This window comes from Mustela erminea, chromosome 4 (assembly GCF_009829155.1).
Source record: "Mustela erminea isolate mMusErm1 chromosome 4, mMusErm1.Pri, whole genome shotgun sequence".
Taxonomy (NCBI): domain Eukaryota; kingdom Metazoa; phylum Chordata; class Mammalia; order Carnivora; family Mustelidae; genus Mustela; species Mustela erminea.
The window spans coordinates 122,677,729-122,703,914 of NC_045617.1; the positions used below are offsets into that span (position 1 = coordinate 122,677,729).

The following is a 26,186-nucleotide window of genomic DNA, read 5'->3' on the forward strand; positions in this document are numbered from 1 at the left end:
TGACACCTAAGTTAAATAGAGATTTCTCTAGAGAAATTTGTTTCTTAAAATTTTGGGGCATCACCAATTCAGGAAAATTATGAATTAAGCTGATGACATGAAGTTATTGTGTCCCAACGGCCAACTGGAAAGCAAATTTGGACTACAAATCACAGACGGGTTCGTCTGTGTCTGCAAATTTTTGAAATAGTTGTTTGCTCACTTTTTCCTGACTCAAAGGCAAATTTCCTCAGAATGCTCTTGGACTTTAAGATAGAATAGATTTGATTTGTGTCACCCTGTTCTGAGGATGTGAATCTTAGGTTGCCAGATTTTTCAGGGAGAGGATTTTTTTCTGCTGCTCACATGGAGCAGCTCTGGGCGTTGTCTCCTCTCTATGAAGCTCCTGAGCTTGAGAAGCCAAGCTAAGATTTTCTAGATTTGAAAAATACTCTACAGATCAGAACAACTATTCTCTGGGGCTTACAGCCCATATTTAAATTTTGGGCTAATTGATATTTCTCTTGATTGTTCTATACTTTTGAGTGATTTTATGTTTTTTTCTATCATTTTCATTTTTGGGAAAACGGGCAGCTTTATTTCTTAAAAAATTTTTTAATTTAAATTCAATTAGCCAACAGAGTACATCATTAGTTTCATATGTAGAGTTCAATAGTTAATCAGTTGCATATAACACCAGTTCTCGTCACCTCACATGGAGAGGGGGCAGCCTTAAACCTTAGTCTACTGCATAGGTGGAAATGGAATCCTCAGTAGGTATTTCTCATTTCTTCTCTTTTTTAGGCACCAGAGTCGGTGCTAAAGTGTAAGTCACCTAAACCAATGGTGATCTGTGTCTCCTGTGAGCCAGCCCTGGTCAGGGAAGTGTTACTCAGCCCACAGAAAGTACACACAGAAGTTGAAAGTGAGGGACGCCTGGGTGGCTCAGTTGGTTAAGCAGCTGCCTTCAGCTCAGGTCACGATCCCAGCGTCCTGGGATCGAGTCCCACATCGGGCTCCTTGCTCGGCAGGGAACCAGCTTCTCCCTCTGCCTCTGCCTGCCATTCTGTCTGCCTGTGCTCACTCTCTCTCTCTCTCTCCCTCTGACAAATAAATAAAATCTTTTAAAAAAAAAAAAAAAAGGAAGTTGAAAGTGAGTATAAGTCAGAAATTTCTAACTTCTCCTGTCTGAGATTGGTTATTTCCAAACAAAAATGAGGATGAATATCACATCATTGGATCTGCTGAGACACTGTGATCATTAGCTGTTCGTGGACCAGAGATGAAATAGTCAGTGTCTACACGGGAATGGTTTTCAGACTTTTGTGGAGGTCACATAAACCTGATGAAATTATGGATACTCTCCCCAGAAATATGTATATATAGAAAGAAACATCAAATGTCAGTGTGTATATGAGGATCATCTGAAGTGACATAGATCTGAGTTTTTAATCCCAGGAAGAGACAAAGGATGAAGACGACGTGTTGAGCAATCACTTCATGACCCAACAATGCTACTCCACTCATCTGTGAGTAGGGACTGGAATGGACAAACCTCGGCCCATAACAACCATCAATAAGTTGAAAGATGAGTTTATTTATGAGTCACTCCTCATCCAAGCAGACTTGAGTGCCTGCAGTGTCCAGATCAAGTCCTAATCTCAGATCATGGCTCCAAATGTGGAAATTTGTCATTCTTTTCCATTCCTGGCTCCCAATGTCTATTCCCAAAACTGGTACCTCTCTTGCCATGTGCAGGAATGCCAGACATCAGTAATCTTATTGGGGGCACAGACACCTCCATCCACAGAGAGGAGAACCCATATTGCCAAACAGTCCAGCACTTGGACATGACATGAAGCTTCAACAGTCACATGCCAGACTCTGACTCCGGACATGTGACAGGCACACTGGGCCAGTATCCATGCATTAGGCACAGGGGGTTTGAGGAGTGTCACAGTCATATCATGCAGCATAGCAGTCCCAGCCCCAGGGTCCAGTGGCCTCTGTCAGGAGAGTCAGTGGTGTCCATACTCAGTAGCAGGAGCTGGTTGTCTATGGGTCTCCATCCAGGGTCCAGTGTGGATTCAGCTTCTGGCTGTGTAGTCTTAAGCCTGTATTGTGGCTTTCCTGGAAATAAAAAAGGTCCCATATATTCTCTCTCTTCCCTAAGTCTCTCTGTAACTGTATGTTTGTAGGAGTCAGAAGCCCACATGGGGAAGAGTTTCCAAGAGCAAGATTTCAGACATCTTTTACCAACCTTATAAAGATATGATTGACATACACCATTGTGTGAGTTTAGGGTACAACCTGCTGATCGATACATTTCTGTACTGCACAGTGATTACAACCATAACATTAGCTAACATGTGCATCATGTCACGTAGTTACCATTTCCTTTTGTGTGATGCAGACATTTAAGATCTATGCTCTCGGTAACTCAGACCTTTTATGTTGAGATGAAAATTTCCTCAGTCTGCAACCTGGTTGTGCCCTACAGGAAAGAAAAAAATGCAGCTCCCAGCATGTCTTGCATTTTTCTTCCTACAAAAAGACATCTGAAGATTTTATTTATTTATTTGAGACAGAAAGAGAGAGAGAGCATGTGCAAGAGAGGCAGGGAGGGGTAGAGGGAGAGAGAAGACGTTTCAAGCAGACTCTGTACTGGGTTCAGCGCCCAATGTGGGCCAGTTCTCATGACCCCGAGGTCATGACCTGAGCTGAAACCAAGAGTGGGACACCCAGACATCCACAAAGAAACAAAATCCCTTCCCACAACGAGGGCTCTCATCAATGACTTCAGTGCTTCTCTGTGTGGTGGAGTCACAGGATTGCCTGTGGCTTTGTTACCAAATACTCAGGACTCTCCCCAGCCCCCCTCAGCTTAGAATGTTAGATGTGGGTCCAGGTATCACTAGCATGATAAGCCCTACTGGAGAGGCTGATGCAGGGCCATGTGGGGATTCTGCTTCCTGTGCTCACTACTCCATGTGGGATCTGAAAACCAGCAGCAGCAGCACTGACCTTGCTATCAACTCAGCATCTCATGCTCTACCCCAGACTGTCTAGATCTTCGCAGTCCAGGAAATTCCTGTGCACACTGAAGGCTGGGCCTCCCTGGTCTCTGTGCCTTCTAGACACAGAACCAGACTGTGCAGTGCACTCTAGGTGTGCGCTCTGATCAGCCTGCTTAGCCCAGAGGAGTCCAGGGTTTGGTCCTGTTTCTTTCTCTTCTATGGCCCTCAACCCTTTGGTGACCTCATCTCTGCTGAAGACTCTAAACATCATGTATATGCTGTCACCTCCCAAGTCCATTTCTCCAATCGGGATATTTCTCCTGCCCTGCACTCTGTATCCAACTGCCAACCTCAGTGCATTTCTACTGGGCATCTCAGATTCCACATGCCCAAACTGGTTTCTGTGATGCTGCTTCCCCCAATGTCCTGCTTCAAGATTCTTCCCCATATCTAAGGAAGGCACTCCACATTTCTACTTGCAGTCTAAAATACTGGATGCCCTCCTTGATTCCTCCTACTCACCACCCAGATTTGGTGGTTGGGAAATGCCACAAAGTCCATCTGTAAATATCCAGCACCCAACCATTTCCTGTATCTTCCCTTCTCAAACCCCAGATGTACATCCCACATCACCTTCCTGGCTCACAGCACTGGTTTCCTACATTGTCCCCACTGGTCACTCACGCTGCACCTCTTGATTCTCACAGCAGCAATCAGGTGCTGCTTAGAAAGTCAATCCCAGGGCGCCTGGGTGGCTCAGTGGGTTAAGCCGCTGCCTTCGGCTCAGGTCATGATCTCAGGGTCCTGGGATCAAGTCCTGCATCGGGCTCTCTGCTCGGCAGGGAGCCTGCTTCCTCCTCTCTCTCTCTCTGCCTGCCTCTCTGCCTACTTGTGATCTCTCTCTGTCAAATAAATAAATAAAATCTTTTAAAAAAAAAGAAAAGAAAAAAAAAGAAAGTCAATCCCATTGATATGTTCATTCTGGTAACTCCACTCCTCACTCAGAGAAAACTCAAAATCCTTCTAATATCCTCAGACTTCCATGATGAGGTCACCTTCTGGGTAAACTGGCTCCCCTGATCCCTGGAGTAAAAAAAGCCATCGTCCCCATCCCTGCACAGGTGCTAACTGGGTCTTCTTCCTCACAGCACCTGCCAACTTCCAACCTAAACAGTTCCCTTATTACTGCACTTACATAATACACAGTTCACCTCCAAATGACACTGGTTGCACGGTGTATGTGCACCTATGTGCGGACTTTTTTACAGTAGGTACTATCCATGCATTTTCTCTTCTTTGTGATTTCTAATTTTTGCAGCATTCATTGTTAGAAGACTGTTTCCTACATGTAACATAAACATGTGTTAAGTGACTCTTCATATTATCAATGAGGCTTCCAGCAACAGTAGGCTATTAGTTATGCTGAGGGAGTCAAAAGCTATATTTGCATTCCTGACTTCATGGGGAGGGGTCACTGCCCCAGTCCCCACGTTGTTCGACGGTCATGTGCAATCTGCCCCTTACACTAAAACATACCCTCCATAAGACCAGCACATTTTCTTTCTTCTTAGTCTCATTCAGGTGTGAAGATGTAAACATAGCATGTCCTGTATGTGGCACACAATTATCAGTTGAATGAATGAGCAGCTAGAGGAGTCCTTCTTCTAGATAAGTCTCAGGCATAGCTGTTCTGAGGCAGCTCCCACCCCACGTGCACCCACCTCACCATCAGTGCTGTCTCTCTCCCCTCACAGGGCTGCCCTCCCTTCCCTCTCTCTGCTCAGCCCCTCCCCCCACACCATCTCTCCTGCACAGCACAGCACACAGAGTTCTCTCTCCAGAAACACTGTACTCGGGCTTTATGGATCTTTTTCTCCAACCACAAAGAGATCTACATTAGACTCTGCTTTATAAATCCATGAATTTGGATCCACGCCAGCACTAGGATCATTGAACTAAAGGTAGGGGAGAGAGGGCAGAGCAGCTGAAGAGAGAAACTAACTGATGTTTATTAAGGCTGAGAAACTTTCAGATTCCTCCTCTATCTCCAGAATCTGAGAATAATCTAGAAAACAGGTATAGATTGTGGGGAAGAGATGGATGAATCTGAAAGTTCATCTCTCCATACTACAGAGACTCCTGTGCGCCAGGGACAACCTAGGCCTGTGGGAACACAGCCCAAAGGACACCTGCTGCTATAACTGACAGGGTCACCCAGGGAGAATGGGACAAGAACTGGTACACAACAGCAAGAACTGGCCTGATGCTCAAGAGAAACAATGAAAAAAGCCCACCCCGGAATGGAGGCTCTGACCCAACCCAGGACCGAGGTGAGGCTGACCCAGTCACAGGAAGCTCTTGCTGCACAAGTTCCCAGTGACAGGTGATATCCAAGTCCCTGTGATCACAGCTCCTAGTGATACAAGTTTCCACACAAGGGCAAAAAACACAGAACAGAGAGATGACCAAGCTGAGGAGTGAGCACGTCACCCCCATGATGCATTGAGCTCACACTGGGCACAGGACCCATCCCCACTGGTCTCCTCACAGCCTTCTGACCCCACCCGCAACAGACTTAGCACAGTAAATGCATGGATTCTAGAAGGTTCTCAGCGCTTCCATTTATTTGCTGTCTCAATTTTACAAATCTCCTCTTTTATTACCTAATCAATCCCATATGGAAGAATTAGGAAACACAACTCATGTCTGGATTCTTATTTTCAATACAGAAATAAGTCATTTATATTCAGCCCAACATGAAATAAAGACAGGGATAGAGATGGTCCAGCCCTGCCTCTGCTCGAACAAGAAAGCACATCAGAAAGGAGAATAAAATCAGAATAGGGAGGGGTCTGGTGGGCAAATCTCCTCATGTCCTCACATATGCTCAAAGGAACACAGACACATTCTGACATCTTCTGCACAAAGAGAAGTCAGGGGTTGCTGATGTCACCAAGTGGGGGTGTGAAGAAATCTTCCATCTCTTAGCCCCCACAAGGCAACTGGTCTCACACTGTGAAAAAAAATCATGTACAAATTGAGGTCAGTCCCATAAGTGGGGACATCTCAGCAGCCCCCCTCATGCGCAAAATGTCCCTAGTGCCCCAACCCTTCCCCACATCAGGGTCTCCAGGGTCTCACCTTTAGCAGCTGTGAGAGACACATCAGAGCCCTGGGCACTGTCATCACCTAGGGGAGAACAAACAGGACGTGGTCAGAGCCCACAGGAGAGGAGACTACAGGAGGAGCTATGGGGTGTGTGAGCTCCCCATGGGGTCCTGTCTACACTATCCCAGGGTCTCAGGGATCACCCCTCCATACGTACGTGCAGCATGAGAGTAGCCCGGTCCTTTTTCTTCTGTGGGGGAAAAATATCATGTCAGAGGCCTGGGACATGGCTGGGCCATGAGATCCTAGAGGAAGCTCCCAGTCCTGGTTCTAAATGAACTTCCAGAATCATAACTGAACACCCAGGACATAATAGAAAACATGAAAAATGAGGTGAGAAGTCACTGGGTCACCTGACTTGCTGGAGCTCTGTCCTCAGCAGGGACTTCTCTCTCTGTCCTGTGAATGTTGGGCATGAGGTCCCCATCACCAGAATTAACAACATGAAAATGTGTCCTTCATTTTCACAAGAGTTTGCTACAGAATGAGTGTTCGTGATCAGCTCCAGAATAGGCAAGTCCATTTGTGAGGATGGTACTTCCCAGTAGCAAGGCAGAACAGTCTGCTACCGAGGAAATCCCCCAGCAGGACAAAAAACCTGAGATCCCTGCGCCCCCCCCCGCCCCCCCCTCCATTCTTTACCTGAGCACTTCTTCCTCCAGATCACAGCTCCAATCACTGCAGTGACCACCAGGAGACCCAGAATAGCAATGATCCACGTGCTGGGGATGGTGTGAGGTGGCGGCTCTGGAAATGGAGAGAAGGTGAGGGGTCCAGAGCTCTGGTAAGTATCCTGGCCCTGCTGAAATTCTCCAGAAGGCCTTCTGCTTTCCCTGAGAAGAGGCTCTACCCAAAACCCTCCTTACCCCATCTCAAGGTGACAGGCTTGGGCAACCCCTCATGCTGCACATGGCATGTGTATGTCTGCTCCTCTCCAGAAGGCACCACCACAGCCGCCCACTTCTGGAAGGTTCCATCTCCTGCAGGCCTGGTCTCCACAAGCTCTGTGTCCTGGGTCAGGTCCTCTCCATCTCGCTGCCAGGTCAGGGTGATCTCCGCAGGGTAGAAGTCCAGGGCCCAGCACCTCAGGGTGACATCACGGTCAGAGATGGGGTGGTGGGTCACCTGTGTGTTGGGGGGTTCTGAGGAAGAGAATCAGAAAATCCACACTTGGGTTTACCTTTATAGGCCACTGAAACAGCATTCACGTGACCATCTGGAGATGGACTGGGTATTGGTTCGGACAGAAGAAGCACAAAACCCAGTCACGAGCCCAGCCCTTGGGATCATCTAATCCTGGAAAGTTCTAGACTCAGGGAGAGTCCAGGATAGGAGGGTGTAGGTTTAAGGGGGAGAGCACACTAATGGTCCTGAATGTGGGGGGGTGAATGACTCAAAACACCCAGTCAGACCTCCAAAGATGTTCTCCCTGGAGAAAAAGGCCTTAAAATGTTATGCCATGGTTCCCAGGGTGGCTGCCAGGGTCAAAGGGAACCGCTGATGGGTTATTGCAGGGATGGTCTCCACCTGTCTCCCGGTAGAGACTGGATTCCTCCACGGTCCTTTAGAGAAAAGCGGCCCTCTGGCTGAGTCACTCTCTAGTAGGGACCTGAACACCCAGTCGGACCTCCCTCTCCCCACCCGTGGGAGGGCGGTGTTTCGACACTGAGTCCATTTTCCCTTCCTGAGAAGCCAGCCCCAGGGGAGGGGAGATCAGGGAGGCCCCGCGGCCCCTGGTACCTGCGCGCAGCAGCGTCTCCTTCCCATTCTCCAGGTACCTGCGGAGCCACTCCACGCACGTGACCTCCAGGTAGTTCCTCTCATGCTCTGCCTCACCGGCCGCCTCCCACTTGCGCCGGGAGATCTGCGCCGCCGTGTCCGCCACGGTCCAGGAGCGCAGGTCCTCGTTCAGGGAGAGGTAATCCGCGCCGTCGTAGGCTAACTGACTGTACCCGCGCAGGAGGCGCCCGTCGGGCCCCACTTCACAGCCGTACATGCTCTGGATGGTGTGAGACCCTGGCCCCGCCCCGACAGGCAGGGGGTTAAAGTCGAAAGAGAAAATAAAACAGCCTGAAAGTTCCCGCGGTTGTTCCCTGTTAGGGGTACTGGTGGGTCCCGCAGCCTCAGGGTGGCGCTCGGACCCCGACACCTGGATAGGCCCTGGGAGGAACGTGGGGATGGGGGTCGTGACCTGGACCCGGGCCCTGTCGCTCACCGGCCTCGCTCTGGTTGTAGTAGCCCCGCAGGGTGTTCAGGTTTGCTCGGAAAGTCAGTGCGGTGTCCTTGAGGTTCCGGGTCTGCCGCTCCCAATACTCCGGCCCCTCCTGCTCCACCCACGGCGTCCGCGGCTCCATCCTCCGACTGGCAGAGTCGCTGTCGAACCGCACGAACTGCGTGTCGTCCACGTAGCCCACGGAGATGAAGCGGGGCTCCCCGCGGCCGGGCCGGGACACCGCGGTGTCGAAATACCTCAGGGAGTGGGAGCCTGCGGGCGCGGAGGGGCTGAGACCCGCCCGACCCTCCTCCCGGCGCAGGGCCCCGGGCCCAGGGCCCAGGTGGAGGCGGCCGGGAGGGTAATGGAAGGGGCACCGAGTGGGGGAGAGCAGGGCGGAGGCGGGGAGGGATGGGGGAGCACAGGCAGGGGTGGGGCCGGGGGTCTGGGGTCTGGGGCGGGGGTGGCGGAGAGGCGACTTCCTCAAGGGTTCTGCGTCCCCGCCCGGGTATCCCCTCGCTCCCGCCCCGCAGAGCCCTTTCCTCCCGCCCCGCACTCACCCGCCCAGGTCTCGGTCACGGCCAGCGCCCGCGACAGGAGCAGGAGGAGGACTGGGGACCCCATGGTCCAGACCCTCAGGGTCTGAGAAGCAACTGGGTCTCCGCGGGTCTGGGGAGGACTTCAGAACCCGGAACCGGTGTTCCGCTGACTGACTTCGACGGAAACCTGACGCCCAATGGGAGTGCGAACTGGGACCGCATCACGAGTATCCAGGCAAGAGGAGGTGACACAGGTTGTGAGAAGGAGAAGTGAAACCCGCGGTGAAGGGAACTCCCGAACATTGGGCTTCCAGGCCCCACACAGGGTGCTAGGGCCTGAGACCTTGAGAGGCAGGTACAGGGACCTCGGCCTTTACATTGACCCCTCACCTACTGCTCGGGGTGCTCTCTGTCACATTGTCTCCTTGAGTCATGGCCCAGGAGCTGTGTCAGTGATTCTGAAACATTTTGTTAGAAGGTTATCTTTATAGTCTCACAGATTACTGAGGACCCCAACGATAATTTTGTGAATGTAGATTATAGCTATCAATATTGATCATAGTAGGGAAAAGACTGTTTAAAAAAATTTACCAGGGCGCATGGGTGGTTCAGTCAGCTAAGGGAGCAACTCCTTATTTCAGGTGATGAGATCAAGCCACACCTCGGTCTCAGGGCTGGCCTTGGAGCCCGCTTAAGATTCTCTCTCTCCTCCCTCAGCCCCTCTCTGCTCACTCTGTATCTCTAAGAAAGTGCAAAAACTAATAATAATAATAATAATTCGCTTAGAATCATATTAATAACCCATGGCATGAAAACAGCAATGCTGTTTTTATGAAAAATTAGTTCCCCCAAATCAACAGGGTAGTGAGAAGAGTTGGATTTGTTATATTTTGCATTTTTGTAAATCTTTTTAACTACCTGAACCACTAGATGTTCAGATTTGCTTCTGCATTTATTGCATTGTTTTGAGTGAAGTATATGAAAAACATTTACAGCCTTGCACAGATATAGGAGAACAGTAGGTTTCATAACGTTTTCAGATATTCAGCTTTGATACTATATTCACACTACACAAGTTGTACTTTCTCTAAGGTTATTGGTGAAGTGGCACCTAAACAGTATCATTGGCTATTTCCTTTTCTTTTACATTAAAATCCACAGGTCCATCTTGTGCACTGAATAGATCTTGTACTAATGCATGAACTTTTTTTTAAGTAATGTGTTGTTTCACTAAAATCTTAAAGGTGTTTCAGTGTTGAAACTGAAAAGAATTATTGGAAAGTCACATTTGTTTTAATATTACCACAAATCCCAACAGAAAAATTTGTCAGTAGTGAGAGCCTGTCAGGTTTGTTGGTGGAACACAGGTTTTCCAAAATTGAGAGCTTATATTTGATCAAGGCAACAAGTATTCTCAGCTGTCCTGTGTGAGTTGATTCATGAATGGATACATTCCTGTTCATTTTCCAGAAACTGCCTGTCAAATTGCCCAGTCTAAATAATACAAGTTTCTATGTCATCCATTCCTTCAGGTAAAAATGACATTGTGTATAGAAAAAAAAAAAATGAAACCACTTAATCAGTTAAGTTCATACAAATTTCATACAAATTATTTACCTTGGAGCTTAGGGATGTGGCAGAGTGCTACGGCCCATCTCACATATCATGTAAGACATGTTTAAAAATGGATTTGAGAATAATTTAGTAAAGATAATAATTTTTGATGATTCAACTGGGATGTTTAATGTGATGTTAGCTTCTTTTTTTTTTTTTCCACTGAGTCATTTTATTTGCATGTATGTATTACATCCCTAGAAAAATACTCTCGGGGTTTTCCCTTGTGTGTGTTTTCGTCTTGCTTCTTCAGGGTCCATGATGCCAGCTGTTGTCAGTTCAATGAAACCAAACTGGAGGGAAGGGGAGATTTTTCTGCCATTTTGGTAGATCTTTGAACTCTACATCAAATCTTGAGCTGACTACTCCACACATGTTTAACTTGTCCTTGAGGTTCCCAAAAAGGTTTTCATCTTGGTGATCATTAGTGATTTCAAATTCCCAATGTAACCGTGCTTCATATTTTGGGTTGGTGAGCACCAGGTGCCTCCCCCAGGCTTTAAGCTCCGGCCCAGCAAACCTCCCAACACCCTCCATGGGCTGTGGGTCTGTCCTCTCAGTTACCTGCTGCCCCACGTCTTCACCCTTAATGGAGACTTTGAACCCTTGGTGTTTCTAGTTCCTCATCACTTAACTGTCTTTTAACCTGGAAAAGTGAAATATGTTACATAGAAAACGAAGTTGAGATTTATGGTCCCATCAGCCCAATTACGGTGTCCCTTTAAACTGTTCTGGAAAGGCACAGCCAGGTTGAAGATTTTCTGGGAAGAGCTCTGTGGGGTTTCGTGCCTTTCTTTGGGGCTTGGGGATCTCCCTTCAGTGTGTCTTGTGCTTTCCATGGCTTTGCAGGGGAATCCTAGGAGGCCCCACATAGGTCAGTGCACTGTACGTATTGGGTACAGAAATGAGTAAATGGTTGGAAGCACCAGAAAACAAAACAAAACAAAGAAACAAAAAACAAAACCATGCTTCGTCATCACAGTTAGAAACTGGGCAATGACTTTGGAGCATGGACTAATAAGACTTGACTTTTGCCTCTGTTCTAGGCATAGTGACTGCTCTTGAGAGCATCTGCCAAGATATTCATGTGACTGTTAAGGTGGATCAGAAAGTTGGCCGAAAGAGTGTTTTTGTTTTTTTATGAAAGCAAGTAATGGTGAAGAGTAACAATTGCCTTGTGGACCCATCACCTCCATTCTTGTTAAGTTTTACCTCAGTGCGAGTGTCAACATGGTGAAAATGTCTAAGTGATGTTATAACAGTTTTAACCTTGTGGATTCTGTGAAAGGGCCTCAGTGACTTCAGGTGTTCCCCAGAACACACTTTGAGAACGGCTGCTCTGAATAACCCTGGGAGAGTCTCCCACTGGTCCTGCCCTGGCCTCCTCCTCACTCAGCAGAATCCTTTTCCCTGAGATGCACTTCCTGCCACTGAAAACTCAGCTCTGACTTTAGCCCCTGAGTGTATCTAGAAGAGACCTCACCCCCTGGAAATGTGATGGCAAAGAGGGTCCCCAGTCTGTGAAGGGAAGTGGAGGACAGGGATTTCCCTTTTGTAACTGGGGACAGTTTGCCCCTGAAGGCACCAGACCCAGGCATAATCGACTTTGATTTTGTGACATATCAGCTTCATATGTATTCAAATCCCAGACAGAAATATGATGTCATCTGTAAAAGAAATCATGTTGGTCTTTTCACTTTACATGTGTCTCATGCATCTGACTTGAGACTCACCAAGTATGGAGAGCAGTACCACCCAATACTACAGTCTGTGCGGAAGCAATTGTTCTGTATCTGCATTGTCCAATATGGTGGCCACAAGATACATGTGTTTCCTGAGATGCAGGTGGCACTTGAAATGGGGCTGGTGTGCTGAGCAGTTGCATTTTTAATTGTTTTAAATTAGTAGGAATTTAAGTAGCCATAAGTGGCTCATAGCTACTATTCAGACAGTATGTACCTAGAACACTCTTAGCTGTCAGGGTCCTCCTCAAAGAAGATACTGTGTGACTCATAGGTGTATGTGTATTAAACTTGCCTTTAAATGGAAAGTTATGAAGTTGTCTATGTTGGTCTGAGACTTATCCTTAAGAGACAGCATGAAAGTTTAATTAACTTTTATTATAACAGCTAAAGTGTGCAGACATTAACCAAAACATAATGTATCACATCAAGATCATATAAGTGTTGAAAAAAGCCCATTACTGGAGCTAACTGCTGTCTCTATTACTTTGGCTGTCTTCTTAGTGTTGTTTGCATTCAGCTGGTAAACATAAGCAGGCATATAAGTTTTCATTGAACCCAAATGAGAAGATTTATTGAACACACATACATCAGATACCTCGTAGGCGCTGTACATACTTGTAAAAATCATAAAGCAGAAGATGGACATCTTAGATTCCACCACCTTAGAAACTTTATGTGTTCTCCTCCCCATGCTTTTACCCAAATTCAGACAATTCTCTACATTTCCCTTCTCCTTCAAAACCCTCTGCTCTTCATTTCCACTGAGGGGAAAATACACATGAAATGTTTACAAGGGTGGGATGAAGAATTCTCTAAGCATGGCCCTAATGATGAAAACCCATAAAGAAGAACATGAAATTTCAGCTTGTGATCCACACACTCACAAAGATACAAACACATGTCCATGATCAAAGTAAAAAACAGAAAAACAATATTTATAGACAAAGGATAACATGGTTCAATATTGTTGAGCCCAAGACCACTAGGAGGACCTGTGAGCATTCAAGTTGGATCTATTACCTATTGCAGTGAGAGAGAACACACCCCTTTGGGGGCCATGGGACATCTTAATTAATGAAGGTGTTAGAACCTATGGGACATGGGCTTTGGGTGGGAGTTTTGGAGAGGATCCATGGATGTGGGGTCCACTCCCAACTGCATGTTGTCAGGATGTGTACACAAATCCTGTGGCTGAACATCTCGGTGAGTCCACTCTCCAGGCAGGCCAGACCCGAGTGAGGAGAGAGCAGTCATGGTAAAGAAGCAGCAGTTGCTCACATTGGCTGACACAGGGAGGTGTGTGTTATTCTGTGGGTTGTTTAGTGCCTTGTTTTGTCTGTAATGACACAAAGTGAAGTTGTGGTTTCAGAGTGTCCTTGTCTGATGCTGATGTTTTGTGAGGTGACTGACTTATGTCCCACAGGAGAGGAATATGGCCAAATGGACATTCGCCAGCTTCTGACCACTGAGTCCAACTATCAGTGTCAGACCAGCTTCTGATATTGGGGGCTGCTGGCTCTTCTCTCTTCAATTCCATATTTTAAAATAGGCACAACCTATTCAAAACATAATTATAGAATTGGTGTTTTCAGTAACTTTGGGTAAATACCCAAGAATGGAATTGTTAGATTATGTGGCAGATCACTATGTTGTACACCTGAAAGGCATGGAATATTGTGGGTCAACTGTACTCACATAATAAAAGAGAAAATGAAAGAAAAAGGAATTAAATAATTACAAGACAATTTGGAAAGGATGAAATGAAATATCAAACAAGTATATTGTAATAAGTAAACAAAAACAAAAATGAGAATGTGCACTAAGAAATGGGAATAGAACTTAGAATATATGAACTTGACACAGATGAAAGTAACTGATGAGAGTGCCCCATAGAAGGGTCAGTAAAACACACCATCCTAAAGTTGATGGGAGAGTCGCCTAGATGGCTCAGTCAGTTAACAGACTCACGTGTGATTCTGACTTAGGTCATGATCATTTGGGTCATGAGATCCAGCCCTAAGTAGGGCTCTGCACTCAGCAGGGAATCTGTTTGGGATTCTCTCTGTCTGCCCCTCCACCCACTCATACTCTCTCTCAAATAAATAAATAAATCTTAATAAAAAATAAATAAGTGTTGATGGGAGTGAACACTGGTATATAGGTTTTAATGGGTGTTTTTGAAAAATATCTCCATAATTTAAATGCACTTATATTGTGACACATACATATTCTTTTAGGAGATTATCCTAAGGAGTTAATCACACATGTTTTTGAAAGCATATTTTCAGGAACATTTCTTGAATTGTGGTTTAAGAAAACAAAGAATAAAAGTTATGTAAGTATTATAATCAATATGATAATTGTGAGTATAAATAGTGAAACACTTAACATGTCTTGGGGATTATCATCATGTGTTTTACACAGAGTGTCAAACTTCATCATGAAATAAAACTCATGAGGCACCCCATAGGGGATCCCTTTGTACAGACAGGCAAGGGAAGACTTGGAGAGAAGGAGGTGGTAGAGGCAGGGTTCAGCCCAGAAAGTTTGCTCTCAGAGGCCTTGTTGACTTGTCTTTTACTGTTAGCTGTCCTTCAGAAGGGGTTTGATGTGCACCCCATGCAAGCAAGCTGTTCCAATGTTCCAGAATGTTCTGTGATGGGAGAATGCTGGACTCAGAGCCTAGGAGGACATTAACAAGCAATATGACTCAGCTGTTCAAATCACACTAAAGTCCATCATCCAGTGGATATCTCGAGGCCTCCAGGAGCTTAGGATCAGCTGGCCTCTGGAGTTACAGCGCAGAGCAAGAGTGACATCCTGGTCACAGGACACTGGCAGAGTCATGTGGGAGATGGGCACGGAGCAAAAATGACAGAAGGCAATGTAAGTCGCTCCTGAGATGAGTGCTATGTGGAGAAAGGTCATGATATCATGAAAGCAAAATCCAGGAGACCTAGCAGGTCCCCTACCACTAGCATCAGTCTCATCTACAGGATGCACCAGGCATATGGGTATGAAGCAAAAACACAACTCCACACAGTGCTGTACAATCATAGAGCAGGAGAGAGCTGTGGGGAAATAATAATATGACCACAGAAATGAATAATTGAGTGGATACACTGGATGATTACAGTTGTCCTTCCCCAAAGCCATACAATCAGGAGGGTGATGGCAGCAGGAGAGAAGACCTCTTTGTTTCTTAATCAAGTGATTCCAACAAGTTAATAATAATTGTTTTATAAAGAATGGAGATAGGAAATGATGAAAAACAATTTCAGGAATATTTCTTCAATTTCACAGGGAAAGACCTACCCAAATTCTTACCTAAAGGAGAGGAGACCCACACCAGGACACATCACAGTGAAATGTCACAAGGAGGATGGAAGGGCAAACACCCTGAAGACTCCAAGAGGCAACACAGGCCTATGGGCTGGAAGACACGAGACAAGGCCCCCAAATCCTGAGGACAACTCTGTCCAGCACAAAGTCTCTGTCACGTCACCATGTGACACAGGGTGAAGGCAGCCTAAAGTCTCCTCAGATGTGAGAGTTTCTGTTCTACTTTCCATGTTTCCTTCTACGGGACACCAGTAGGGAACAAGGGACAAAAGATGGAGAAAACTAAACAAGGGGAGCATGTGGGATCCCAAAACAGGGAGCCAGCAAGAGAGAGGCCAAGTGCCCCTGGTAGGTGCTTCAGGGGGTCTGGGTGTCAGCCCTACACTAGGGGTGTAGGCATCCCCTCCCCATGGGGCAGGACTGAAGACTGCAGGCCAGGCAGCTGCACAGACATGAAGGTGGGAGAAGATTGGATTGGCTCAAATATGTCCATGAAGATTTACCCAATAGGATGGGGTGGGGGAAGGATTTAAAGGAGCACAGTAGAAACTGAGCAAATGATGGTATAAGATAGTTATTTACTCCAGGGAAAATAAAAAGTTGATTCAGGAAAGAAATCATAATCATAGTCTATGAAAAGCTCAGTTGTGACTAGCATTTCATTATCATAATCATGCAAACACTGCACATTGAGCTCATGAAAATTACCAAATAATTATATGGGGCAGATGAGAGAGTGTGAAAGAGGCGCCAATTCAGTCAAGATGACACATAAACCTGAAGACCAGAGAAGGAGTCTGAGAAGCAGGCTACTTAGAGGCACAGAAGCAGTAATCAGAGAATCAGCTAGAAGAACTAATGCAGGTGGTCTCTGAGATTCAGGAAATAGGGACATGGAAGCTTGGGGACATCTGTCTTAAAATCAAGGACTGTAAAACTCTGTGCCTCTATCCATTTGCTATAAAGACAACATGGTGGATGAGGTGATGGGTCAGGAAGAGTTCTGCACAGAAGTCATAGAGATGGGGCAGGAGTTGGAGGACTCACGGGCAAAAATGCTGGTTTTTTATGGGATGATTTTGTTTTGATTTATTTAATTTTGTTTCCTGTTGCTGAATGGGAGTCATCCCCACATGTTTCTAGGAGGAATGGCTGAACCAGAAAAGAGGGGGAAGTGCATGATACAGGTGAGTGAGGGGCCATGTGTGCCCACATGGAAGGGGAGCCTGAGACAGGAAGACCCTTCCCCCATCACTGCTTAGAAGGTGAGGACACAGGTGCAGAGGTGGGGTGAGGGGTGGGGAGAGTGTGCAGTTCTCACCTGAGTCTTTCTTTTCTGAGTGAGAAAGAAATGACTAGGGAAATGGCATCCAGATAGAGCAGGGCTGGAACCCCTTGAGCTCTGTGCTCTTCACTTTATAGAGACAGACTTCCAGCATCAGGAGGACATGTAAGAGACTAGAAGCAAATGCAACAAATAGCTCAGGTGTAAAGACTACCATCCTTTTTATCTTGTCATTTATCATCTTATCATTTTATAATTTTTCTGCAGTGAATATATGTGACACTCTGTATTGTTCAGCATAATACACATCAGAATCAGAATGTAAATGTTTTATTTATACTTTAAAAGGGAAAGAGATGGTAAGAAAGAGCAGCTCAGGGCACAGAGCTGAAAGGTCTGGGCCTGCCTGTCTGCACTCTGTGCAGGGGACTCACAGAGCCTTTGCTCCATGTTTCAGGACCCTGCTCTCTGGGGGGCCAAGTAGGGTCTTTCCCTTCTTTCTGGGGTGTGCTCATTAACTCATTTATTACTGTCTTGTGAACTTTAGTGCTTTCTAGATGATGGTTTTTCCAAGTTACATGACATTTCAAGCTATTTCAGTGGGAGAATTTGTCCATACAATCCAGCCCACATGCTTTGGAAATGGAAATTTGAGGTAAAATAGTTCAGTGAAAAGATGATTGGTCCTCAAGGGGAAGATCAGAACCTGATCATTCATGGTCTGAGGATGATATGTCAGTTATTTGCTATTTTACAGTACTTTATTTTTAGAAACATTATTCATACACATACAAGATAATTCAATAGATATTCAAAAATATACAAAAATAAGGAAGTTACGTAGTAACCCCTCATTTCTCAGTCCATTAAGTTCTTTACATAAACTCAGCAACATGGCCCCAGGGATGGTGGTTGACCCATTTAGGATTCCTGAGGTGGTGCACAGAGTGACAAGACTGCATATATGATGGTGGATCAAAACCCCCATCAGGACTCAGCAAGAGGGGTGTAGAACAGTAGTTGCATGGCCCTAGTATCATTTGCTCAAATTTCCAAATGTGGAACAAGGGGCGGAGCACAGTGCAGCTGCATCTCCAGCCCTTGTAGATGATAAGGTTCTGTGGGATCCTAATCCTGGAGAATGGAGCACAGCAGGGACTTGGGCCACTGGGGGCAGGTCTCACCACTGTGAGCTCCAGCGCTGGGAAGGAGATGAAGTGGCAGGACTCTGGACAGCTCCATCAGGGGGTTCAGCATTAGTAGAGACTCTCTGTGGGGTCCTTGATGGCAAAGGATGCAGATTCCACAGGTAAGCAAGATGACAAGAGTCCTCCTGTTCTCTTTTTCCTGCAGGTGAAATCATCCCTCTGAGGGCATCTTCCTTGTGCTGATCTGCTCCAGACTGACGGATGGGGTGACATGAGTAAAATGTTTCCTGCACTTTTCTATGTAGCCATCCTTGGGTTTTGTGCTCTAAAGCATTCTGCTATTTCCTCAGGGTAGTCCAGAGCTTTCCCAGAGCCATTGTCATCAATTATGTAGTTTATTGTTTTTATTGATGTTTTTACAGAAACAAGGGTTGTACCTGATTAATTGATCGATAAATTGATATTTTTATCGTGTGTGTGTGTGTGTGTGTGTGTGTGTGTGTGTTGTTTTTCTAGAGAGAACAGTATTGGGAGGCTCCTAGTCAACCATCATCTGACTTCAGCTGGAACATCAGTAAGACTGTTGCCTTAACGTCCTTGTCTAGCAGGTTTGCCATCTGCTTGTGTACTGAACACATTAGAGGACAATTGTACAGATTTCTTCTACCATCTATTCAGGTCCTAGCATCTGTCCCCATGTGATGGGCCTTGCAGTCCTTTAGCACAGGTGCCATCCATGCTGTTGCCAGCCAGTCACTCCCTTTGGTGCTGCCCTAGATCGCGTCCCTTCTTGTCTGATTACAAGTACTTATCCAGCAATTCTTCCCCTGTTCTCTTGTTCTTCACCAATGTTTGTTCTCAAGTGGATTATAGTGGTGGCTTTGAGAAGACACAACCCTGACCCTTGGCTTGAGGGTATGTAACTGATCCCTGGCCCTGGCTATGTGCTCTCAAATCTGATGCCATGTGTGCTCTTAGAATGCACTTCCTCTAGAATTCCTCCAGCCTGTCCTTGAGAATAGCACAGAAACTGAGGCAGAACTCTTTCTCCTCTGCAGGCTGACTGAGGCTCCAGGGCTTCCTGATACCCTGATGAACTTGTCTGACTCTGCACTGGGACACTTCTAGCCAAACTTCCTTCTCTCTCCTTCCCTCGGATTCAGACTTGCATCAAGATTTGCTGTTCTTCCAGCCTTTCTGGCTCCTTCGCCATGTCTTCTCACAAGGCTTTCTCCTAACACATTCCTTACAGTCAGTTCCCCTGTGGGAAAAACCCAAGATCCTGCAGACATGATCAATTTCCTCCCAGTGGATGCCCTTCAGCACCCTCTGGACACATGAAGGAGGCTCGCCCTTCTCTACTAATGGTTAACACTTCCTGTGCTGGACAATGGTGCAGATGCAAGTGGTATCTACTCAGTAGGTTTGCGAGAATGACCTAGCATGCATGTGTAGGAGCATGAACAGCAGCTCTGGGATTGGATTCTGAGGATGCTTGATCAAGGGGCCAGAATATCAGGATGGAGAAGGGAAAATGCATTGACTAGGAGCACTTTTCAGGATGTGGTTTTATCCAGAAGCCCAGGACATGGGGCAATATTACCATTGGGGTGGCTCTATGTAGATGGGGAAAGTGGTGTCCAACTCTCCACAAAGTAGACATGACTTAGTTGCCCTAATAAAGAGACAGTAAAACTTGGGATAAAGAAGCTGAAGGAAGTAGACATGCAGAATGCAGGTATTATGTGTAGAAAAAAGACCCACCAGATGATTACATTCCACAAGAGGATCCCGAAGACTCACCTTTCCTGAAAGTCATCAGCAAAGTGTTGGGAAGAGGGAACAGGACATCACTAGAAATTTGAGGGTATTTTCCTCTACAGGGCAGAGATCAGGCAGGACAGATGTCCTAGAGTTCTCTCATTAATATCAGTGGGGATGAACGGGCCCTGAAGAGACAGGTGGGAACTCCATGAAAGGTAGATTGGGTGAAGGACCTCTTCCACCAGGTATTCAATCAAACACTGATGTAGGTGCTGTTGGCCAGCGACCTTGCAGATATGTTAGGTCTCAAATCAGCTGACTTTAAGACAGGGAGATTCCCCTGTCTTAGATTCTCCTGATGAGGTGAGGATTTAATTAATTAATTAGTTAATTAATTAATTTTGCCTTTAGTTTTTTTTTTAATTATGTTCGGTTAGCCAGCATGGTACATCATAAGTTTTTGTTGTAGTGTCCAATGATTCAATAGTTGTGTATAAAACCCCATGCTCATCCCAACATGTGCCCTCCTTAATACCCATCATCTAGTCACCCCAGACTCCCACCCACCTCCCTTCTGTAAACCTCTGTTTCCTGGAGTCCACAATCCCTCATGGTTTGTCTCCTTCTCTGATTTCTTCCCACTCAGTTTCCCCTCCCTTCTCCTGTGGTTCTGCATGCTATTCCTTATGTTCTATATATGAGAGAAACCATATGATAATCATCTTTTTCTGCTTAACTTATTTCACTTAGAATAATCTCCTCCAATTCCATCCATGTTGAAGCAAATGGTGAGTATTCATCCTTTCTGATGACTAATACTCCATTCTATTTATGTACCACATCTTTTTTATCCATTCCTCTGTTGAAGGGCATCTTGGTTCCTTCCATTGTTTGGCTGTTGTGGACATTGCTGCTATGAACATTGGAGTACATGTGCCCCTTCTTTTTACTACATCTGTATTTTGGGGGTAAATGCCTAGTAGTATAATTCCTGAATCATAGGGTAGCTCTATTTTTAAAGTCTTGAGGAAGCTCCATACTGTTTTTCAGAATGGTTGTACCAGGTTGTAATCCCATCAACAATGAAAGTGGGTCCCCTTTCTCCACAACCTTGCCAACAATTTCTTTTAACTATCTTGTTAATTTTGGCCATTCTAGCTGGTATAAGGTGGTATCTCATTTATCTCATTGTGGTTTTGATTTGTATCTCCCTGATGGTTAGAGATGTTGAACATTTTTTCATGTGTCTGTTAGCTATTTGAATGTTTTCTTTGGAGAACTGTCTGCTCATGTTTTCTGCCCATTTCATGACTGGATTATTTGCTTTTTGGGTTATTGAGTCTGATAAGTTCTTTAAATCTTGATATAAATATATTGGATATATTGATATCCAAGATCTATAAAGATCTATATAGATCTTAGATATCAGCCCTTTATCTGAAATGTCATTTGCAAATATCTTCTCCCATTCTGGGGATTGCCTTTGTTTTGTTGACTGTTTCCTTTGCTGTGGAAAAGCTTTTTATCTTGATAAAGTCCCAAAAGTTCATTTTTGCTTTTGTCAAAGAGGTTCCTGACTATGTCCTCCTCTGGGATTTTGATGGATTCCTATCTTTCATTTAGGTCTTTCATCCATTTTGAGTTTATTTTTGTGTATGGTGTAAGAGATTATTTCATTCTTCTGAATGTGGCTGTCCAGTTTCTCCAGGATTATTTATTGAAGAGACTGTCTTTTTTCCATTGGATATTCTTTCCTGATTTGTTGAAGATTATTAGTTGGCCATAGAGTTGAGGGTCCATTTCTGGACTCTCTATTCTGTTCCATTGATTTGTGTGTCTGCTTTTGTGCCAATACCATGCTGTCTTGATGGTCACTGCTTTGTAATATAGCTTGAAGTCAAGCATTGTGATGCCCCCACCTTCAGTTTTCGTTATCGGCATTCCCCTGGCGATTTGTGGTCTTTTCTGGTTCCATACAAATTTTAGGATTATTTGTTCCAGCTCTGTGAAGAATGTCAGTGGCAATTTGAAAGGGATTGCATTGAAAGTGTGGATTGCTCTGGGCAGCATAGACATATTCATAATGTTTATTCTTCCAATCCATGAGCATGGAATGGTTTTCCATCTCTTTGTGTCCTTCTCAGTTTCTTTATAGGTGTTCTGTAGTTTCTAGAGTATAAATCCTTTACCTCTTTGGTTAGGTTTATTCCAAGGTATTCGATGGTTTTTGGTATTATTGCAAATGGAATCCATTCCTTAATTTCTCTTTCTTCAGTCACATTGTTAGTGTATAGAAATGCAACTGATTTCTGTGCATTGATTTTGTATCCTGCCACATTGCTGAATTGCTGTATGAGTTCTAATAATTTGGGGGTAGAGTCTTTTGGGTTTTCCACATAAAGAATGTCATCGGCAAAGAGAGAGTTTGACTTCTTTGCCAATTTGAATACCTTTTATTTCTTTTTGTTGTCTGATTGCTGATGCTAGGACTTCTAGTATTATTTTGAACAATAATGGTGAGAGTGGAAATCCCTGTCATGTTCCTGACCTTAAGGGAAAAGTTTTCAGTTTTTCCCCATTGAGAATGATATTCATGATGGGTGTTTCACAGATGGCTTTTATGATATTAGGTATGGTCCCTCTAATCCTGTACTTTGAAGAGTTTTAATCAGGAAGGGATGCTATATTTTGTCAAATGCTTTCTCTGTATTGATTGAGAGGATCATATGATTCTTGTCTTTTCTTTTATTAATGTGGTCTGTCACACTGGTGGATTTCCAGATGTTAAACCCAAGAATAAATCCCTCCTGGTCGTGGTGACCAATCCTTCTAATGTGCTGTTGGATCTTATTGGCTAGGGTCTTATTGAGTATTTTGGCACTGGTATTCATCAGGGATATTGGTCTGTAATTCTCCTTTGAGAATTGATGAGGTCTTTGTCTGGCTTGGGGGTCAAGGTAATGCTGGCCTCATAGAATGAGTTTGGAAGTTTTCCTCCCATTTCTATTTTTTGGAACAGTTTCAGTAGAATAGGTATTATTTCTTCTTTAAATGTTAGATAGAATTCCCCTGGGAAGCCAGGGGAATTCTGGACTCTTATTTATTATTTCAATTTCCTTTCTGGTTATGGGTCTATTCAGATTGTCTATTTCTGCCTGTTTCAATCTTGGTAGTTTATAAGTTTCCAGGAATGCATCCATTTCTTCTACATTGCTTAATTTGTTGGCATATAGTAATAATTTCTAATACTTGTTTCTATTTCCTTGGTGTTAGTCATGACCTCTGGCCTTTCATTCGTGATTTTATTAATTTGAGTCCTTTCCATTTTCTTTTCAACAACTCTGGCCAGCAGTTTATTGATCTTATTAATTCTTTCAAAGAATGAACTTCTAGTTTTGCTGATCTGTTCTACTGTTTTCTGGTTTCTATTTCATTGATTCCTGTCTAATTTTTTTATTTCTCTTCTCCTACTTGGTTTAGGCTTTATTTGCCATTCTTTCTCCAGATCTTTTAGGTGTAAGGTTAGCTTGTTCTTTTGGGATTTTTCTAGTTTTTTGAGAAAGGCTTGGATGGCTATATATTTCTCTGTTAGGACTGCCTTTGCAGTATGCCATAGGTTTTGGACTAATGTGTTTTCATTCTCATTAGTTTCCATGAATTGTTTTTTTTTTAAATTTTAAAAAATATTTTATTTATTTATGTGACAGAACGTGCACAAGCAGAGGGAGTATCAGAGGGAGAGGGAGAAGTAGTCTCCCCACCAAGCAGGGAGCCCAATGTGGGGCTTGATCCCAGGACCCTGGGATCATGACCTGAGCCAAAGGCAGACATTAACCAACTGAGCTACCCAGGTGTCCCAGTTTCCATGAATTATTTAAATTCTCCTTTAATTTCCTGGTTAACCTAATCATTCTTTAGCAAGATGCTCTTTAACTTCCAAGTATTTGAGTTCCTTCCAAATTTCTTCTTGTGGTTGAGTTCCAGTTTCACAGCATTGTGCTCTGAAAATATGCAGGGGATAATCTCAATCTTTTGGTATCCATTGAGACCTCATTTGTAACCCAGTATGTGGTCTATTCTGAAGAAAGTTCCATGTGCATTCAAGAAGAATGAATATTCTGTTGTTTTAGGATGGAATGTTATGTGTATATCTACAAAGTCCATCTGGTCCAAAGCTCTTGTTTCTTTCTTGACCTTCTGATTAGATAATCTGTCCACTGCTGTGGTGGAGTTTGAGGTCTCCTACTACTAATGTATTTCTGTCTATATGTTTATTTTGCTTATTAACTGGATTATATAATTGGCTGCTCCCATGTTGGGGGTGTAGATATTTACAATTGTTATCTCTTCTTGTTTGATAGACCCTTTAGGTATGATACAATGGCCCTCTACACCTCTTACTACAGTCTTTGGTTTAAACTCTAATTTGTCTGATACAAGAATTGCTACCCCAGCTTTCTTTTGAGGTCCATTGGCATGGTACATGGTTTTCCATCCCCTTACCTTCAATCTGGATGTGTCTTTAGGTTCAAAATGAGTCTCTTATAGACAGCATATGGATAGGTCCTGTTTTTTTATCCAACCAGACACTCTGTGTCCCTTGATGTGAGCATTCAGTCCACTCACATTGAGAGTAACTATTGAAAGATATTAATTTAGTGTCATTTTATTGTCTATAGAGTCCCAGTTTCTGTAGGTTTTCTGTTTTTTGTTTTTCTGGGCTTTGTGACTTTTGGGGTTTCTCTTGGTTTACAAAATCCCCTTCAATATTTCTTGTGGGGCTGGCTTGGTAGTCACTATTCTTTCTGTTTCTGCCTGTTGTGAAAGCTCTTTATCTCTCCATCTGCTCTGAATGGCAGTCTTGCTGGGTAAAGTATTCTTGGCTGCATGTTCTTTTCATTTAATACTTTGAGTATGTCCTGATAACCCTTTCTGGTTTGCCAGGTCTCTGTGGACAGGTCTGATCTTATTCTGATGTACCTCTTTCTGTACATAAGGAGTCTCTTTCCCCTAGCTGCTCTAAGGATAGCTTTCTGGGCTCTAAGATTTGCAAGCTTCACTAGTATATTTTGTATATATATACTAGTAGATACTTCACTAGTATATGTGTTGATCTACTTTTATTAATTTTGGAAAGGGTCCTCTCTGCTTCTTGGACTTGAATGTTTGTTCCTTTCCCCAAATTAGGGAAGTTCTCAGCTATAGAGTTGCTCAAATATACCTTCTAATCCTCTCTCTCCCTCCACCCCCTCAGGGATCCAAATAATTCTGACATTGGAGTATTTCATGGCATTGTTGATCTCTGTAAGTCTAATCTCATGTGCCACTAGCTGCCTATACCTCTCTTCTTCACTTTCCTCCTTTCTATCAGCTTATTTTCTAGCTCACTAATTCATTCTTTTGTCTCATTTACCCTGGCTATTAGAATATTCCATTTAGATTGCATTTCATTCAAAGCATTTTTTATTTCAGCCTGATTAGATCTCATTTCTGCCCTTAGAGATTCTCTATTATCGATAATGCCTTTTTCAAGCCTAGCTATTGATTTCATGATTGCTATCCTGAAGTCTGCCTTTGATATCTTGCTTATATCTATATCTATTAGTTCTGTGGCAGAGGACATTGTGTCTGGTTCTTTTCTTTATTGAGAGTTCTTCCTAGTCATTCTGTTAATGGATGATTGAACAAATGGACAGAGTCCAAAATACCAACCACAACCCAAAGCAGCTGCATCCTAGCAAAATCCTGGGTGGTCAGATGTTACCACTGAAAATCAAAACCAAAATGAAACAAAAGAATAAAATTAAGAAATTGAAAAAAATTCTAAACATGTATAAATATATATTATCAAAAATATGTAAATATTTGAAAATAAAGAAAAAAGGGGGGGAAGAGGGATTATTATCTCTCAGTGTGGACAAAACAGGGAGTTTCCGTTGTTCCTGGGTGTACTTTGGTCTCTGTGTTAGAGGACACTACATCCCCAAATAACTAGGAAAATAAAACTTGTATATATAAAAAAGTGAAACTGAATAGAGTGAAAAACAGGCTAGAAACATATATCTATAAAAAATATAGGTGTGTAGAAATACAAGTTAAAAAGCATCTATGAAAAGATGAGTTGGTGTAATAGATATCTAGTTGAAATGAGAAGTTTCAAGGAAAAAAACAGCAGGGGAAAACAGCATGAGATAGAGAGGGAAAAAAAGAAAGAAAAGAAGAGAAAAGGAAAATTATATCTGAAAAGTAAACATTTGAGAGGCCATATGTGGAGCTCAATATATAATTTTCCCTTTTTGTGGGGATTTTACAGTCATCCACCTGTTCTTCCAGTCTGTCTTCTGGGGGACAGGTCTGCCCTGCAATTTCTTGG

At 44.1% G+C, this 26,186-nt stretch overlaps 1 protein-coding gene and 2 pseudogenes across 1 annotated transcript; 1 reads left to right on the forward strand and 2 right to left on the reverse strand.

Moving 5' to 3' along the window:
• Positions 1 to 26,186, forward strand: part of LOC116587519 — a 592,489-nt pseudogene that overhangs the window by 390,535 nt on the left and 175,768 nt on the right.
• Positions 5,593 to 9,097, reverse strand: LOC116587524 (DLA class I histocompatibility antigen, A9/A9 alpha chain-like). Its single transcript, XM_032338126.1, has 8 exons — positions 8,937 to 9,097; positions 8,380 to 8,649; positions 7,905 to 8,180; positions 7,031 to 7,306; positions 6,807 to 6,911; positions 6,322 to 6,354; positions 6,138 to 6,185; positions 5,593 to 6,009 (listed from the first exon to the last, which is right to left on the reverse strand). Exons 1-8 carry the CDS (start codon positions 8,998 to 9,000, stop codon positions 6,005 to 6,007), a joined length of 1,077 nt encoding a protein of 358 aa, XP_032194017.1. The 5' UTR covers positions 9,001 to 9,097; the 3' UTR covers positions 5,593 to 6,004.
• LOC116587551 lies at positions 10,676 to 11,616 on the reverse strand (annotated as a pseudogene).

Coding starts and splice junctions, on each gene's coding strand:
- LOC116587524 (XM_032338126.1), bottom strand. CDS start 9,000: ATGGGGTCCCCAGTCCTCCTCCTGCTCCTGTCGCGGGCGCTGGCCGTG. Junction 6,912..7,030: donor GCCTGTCACCTTGAGATGGG/GTAAGGAGGGTT, acceptor CTCCATTTCCAG/AGCCGCCACCTCACACCATC. Junction 6,186..6,321: donor GGGCTACTCTCATGCTGCAC/GTACGTATGGAG, acceptor GTTCTCCCCTAG/GTGATGACAGTGCCCAGGGC.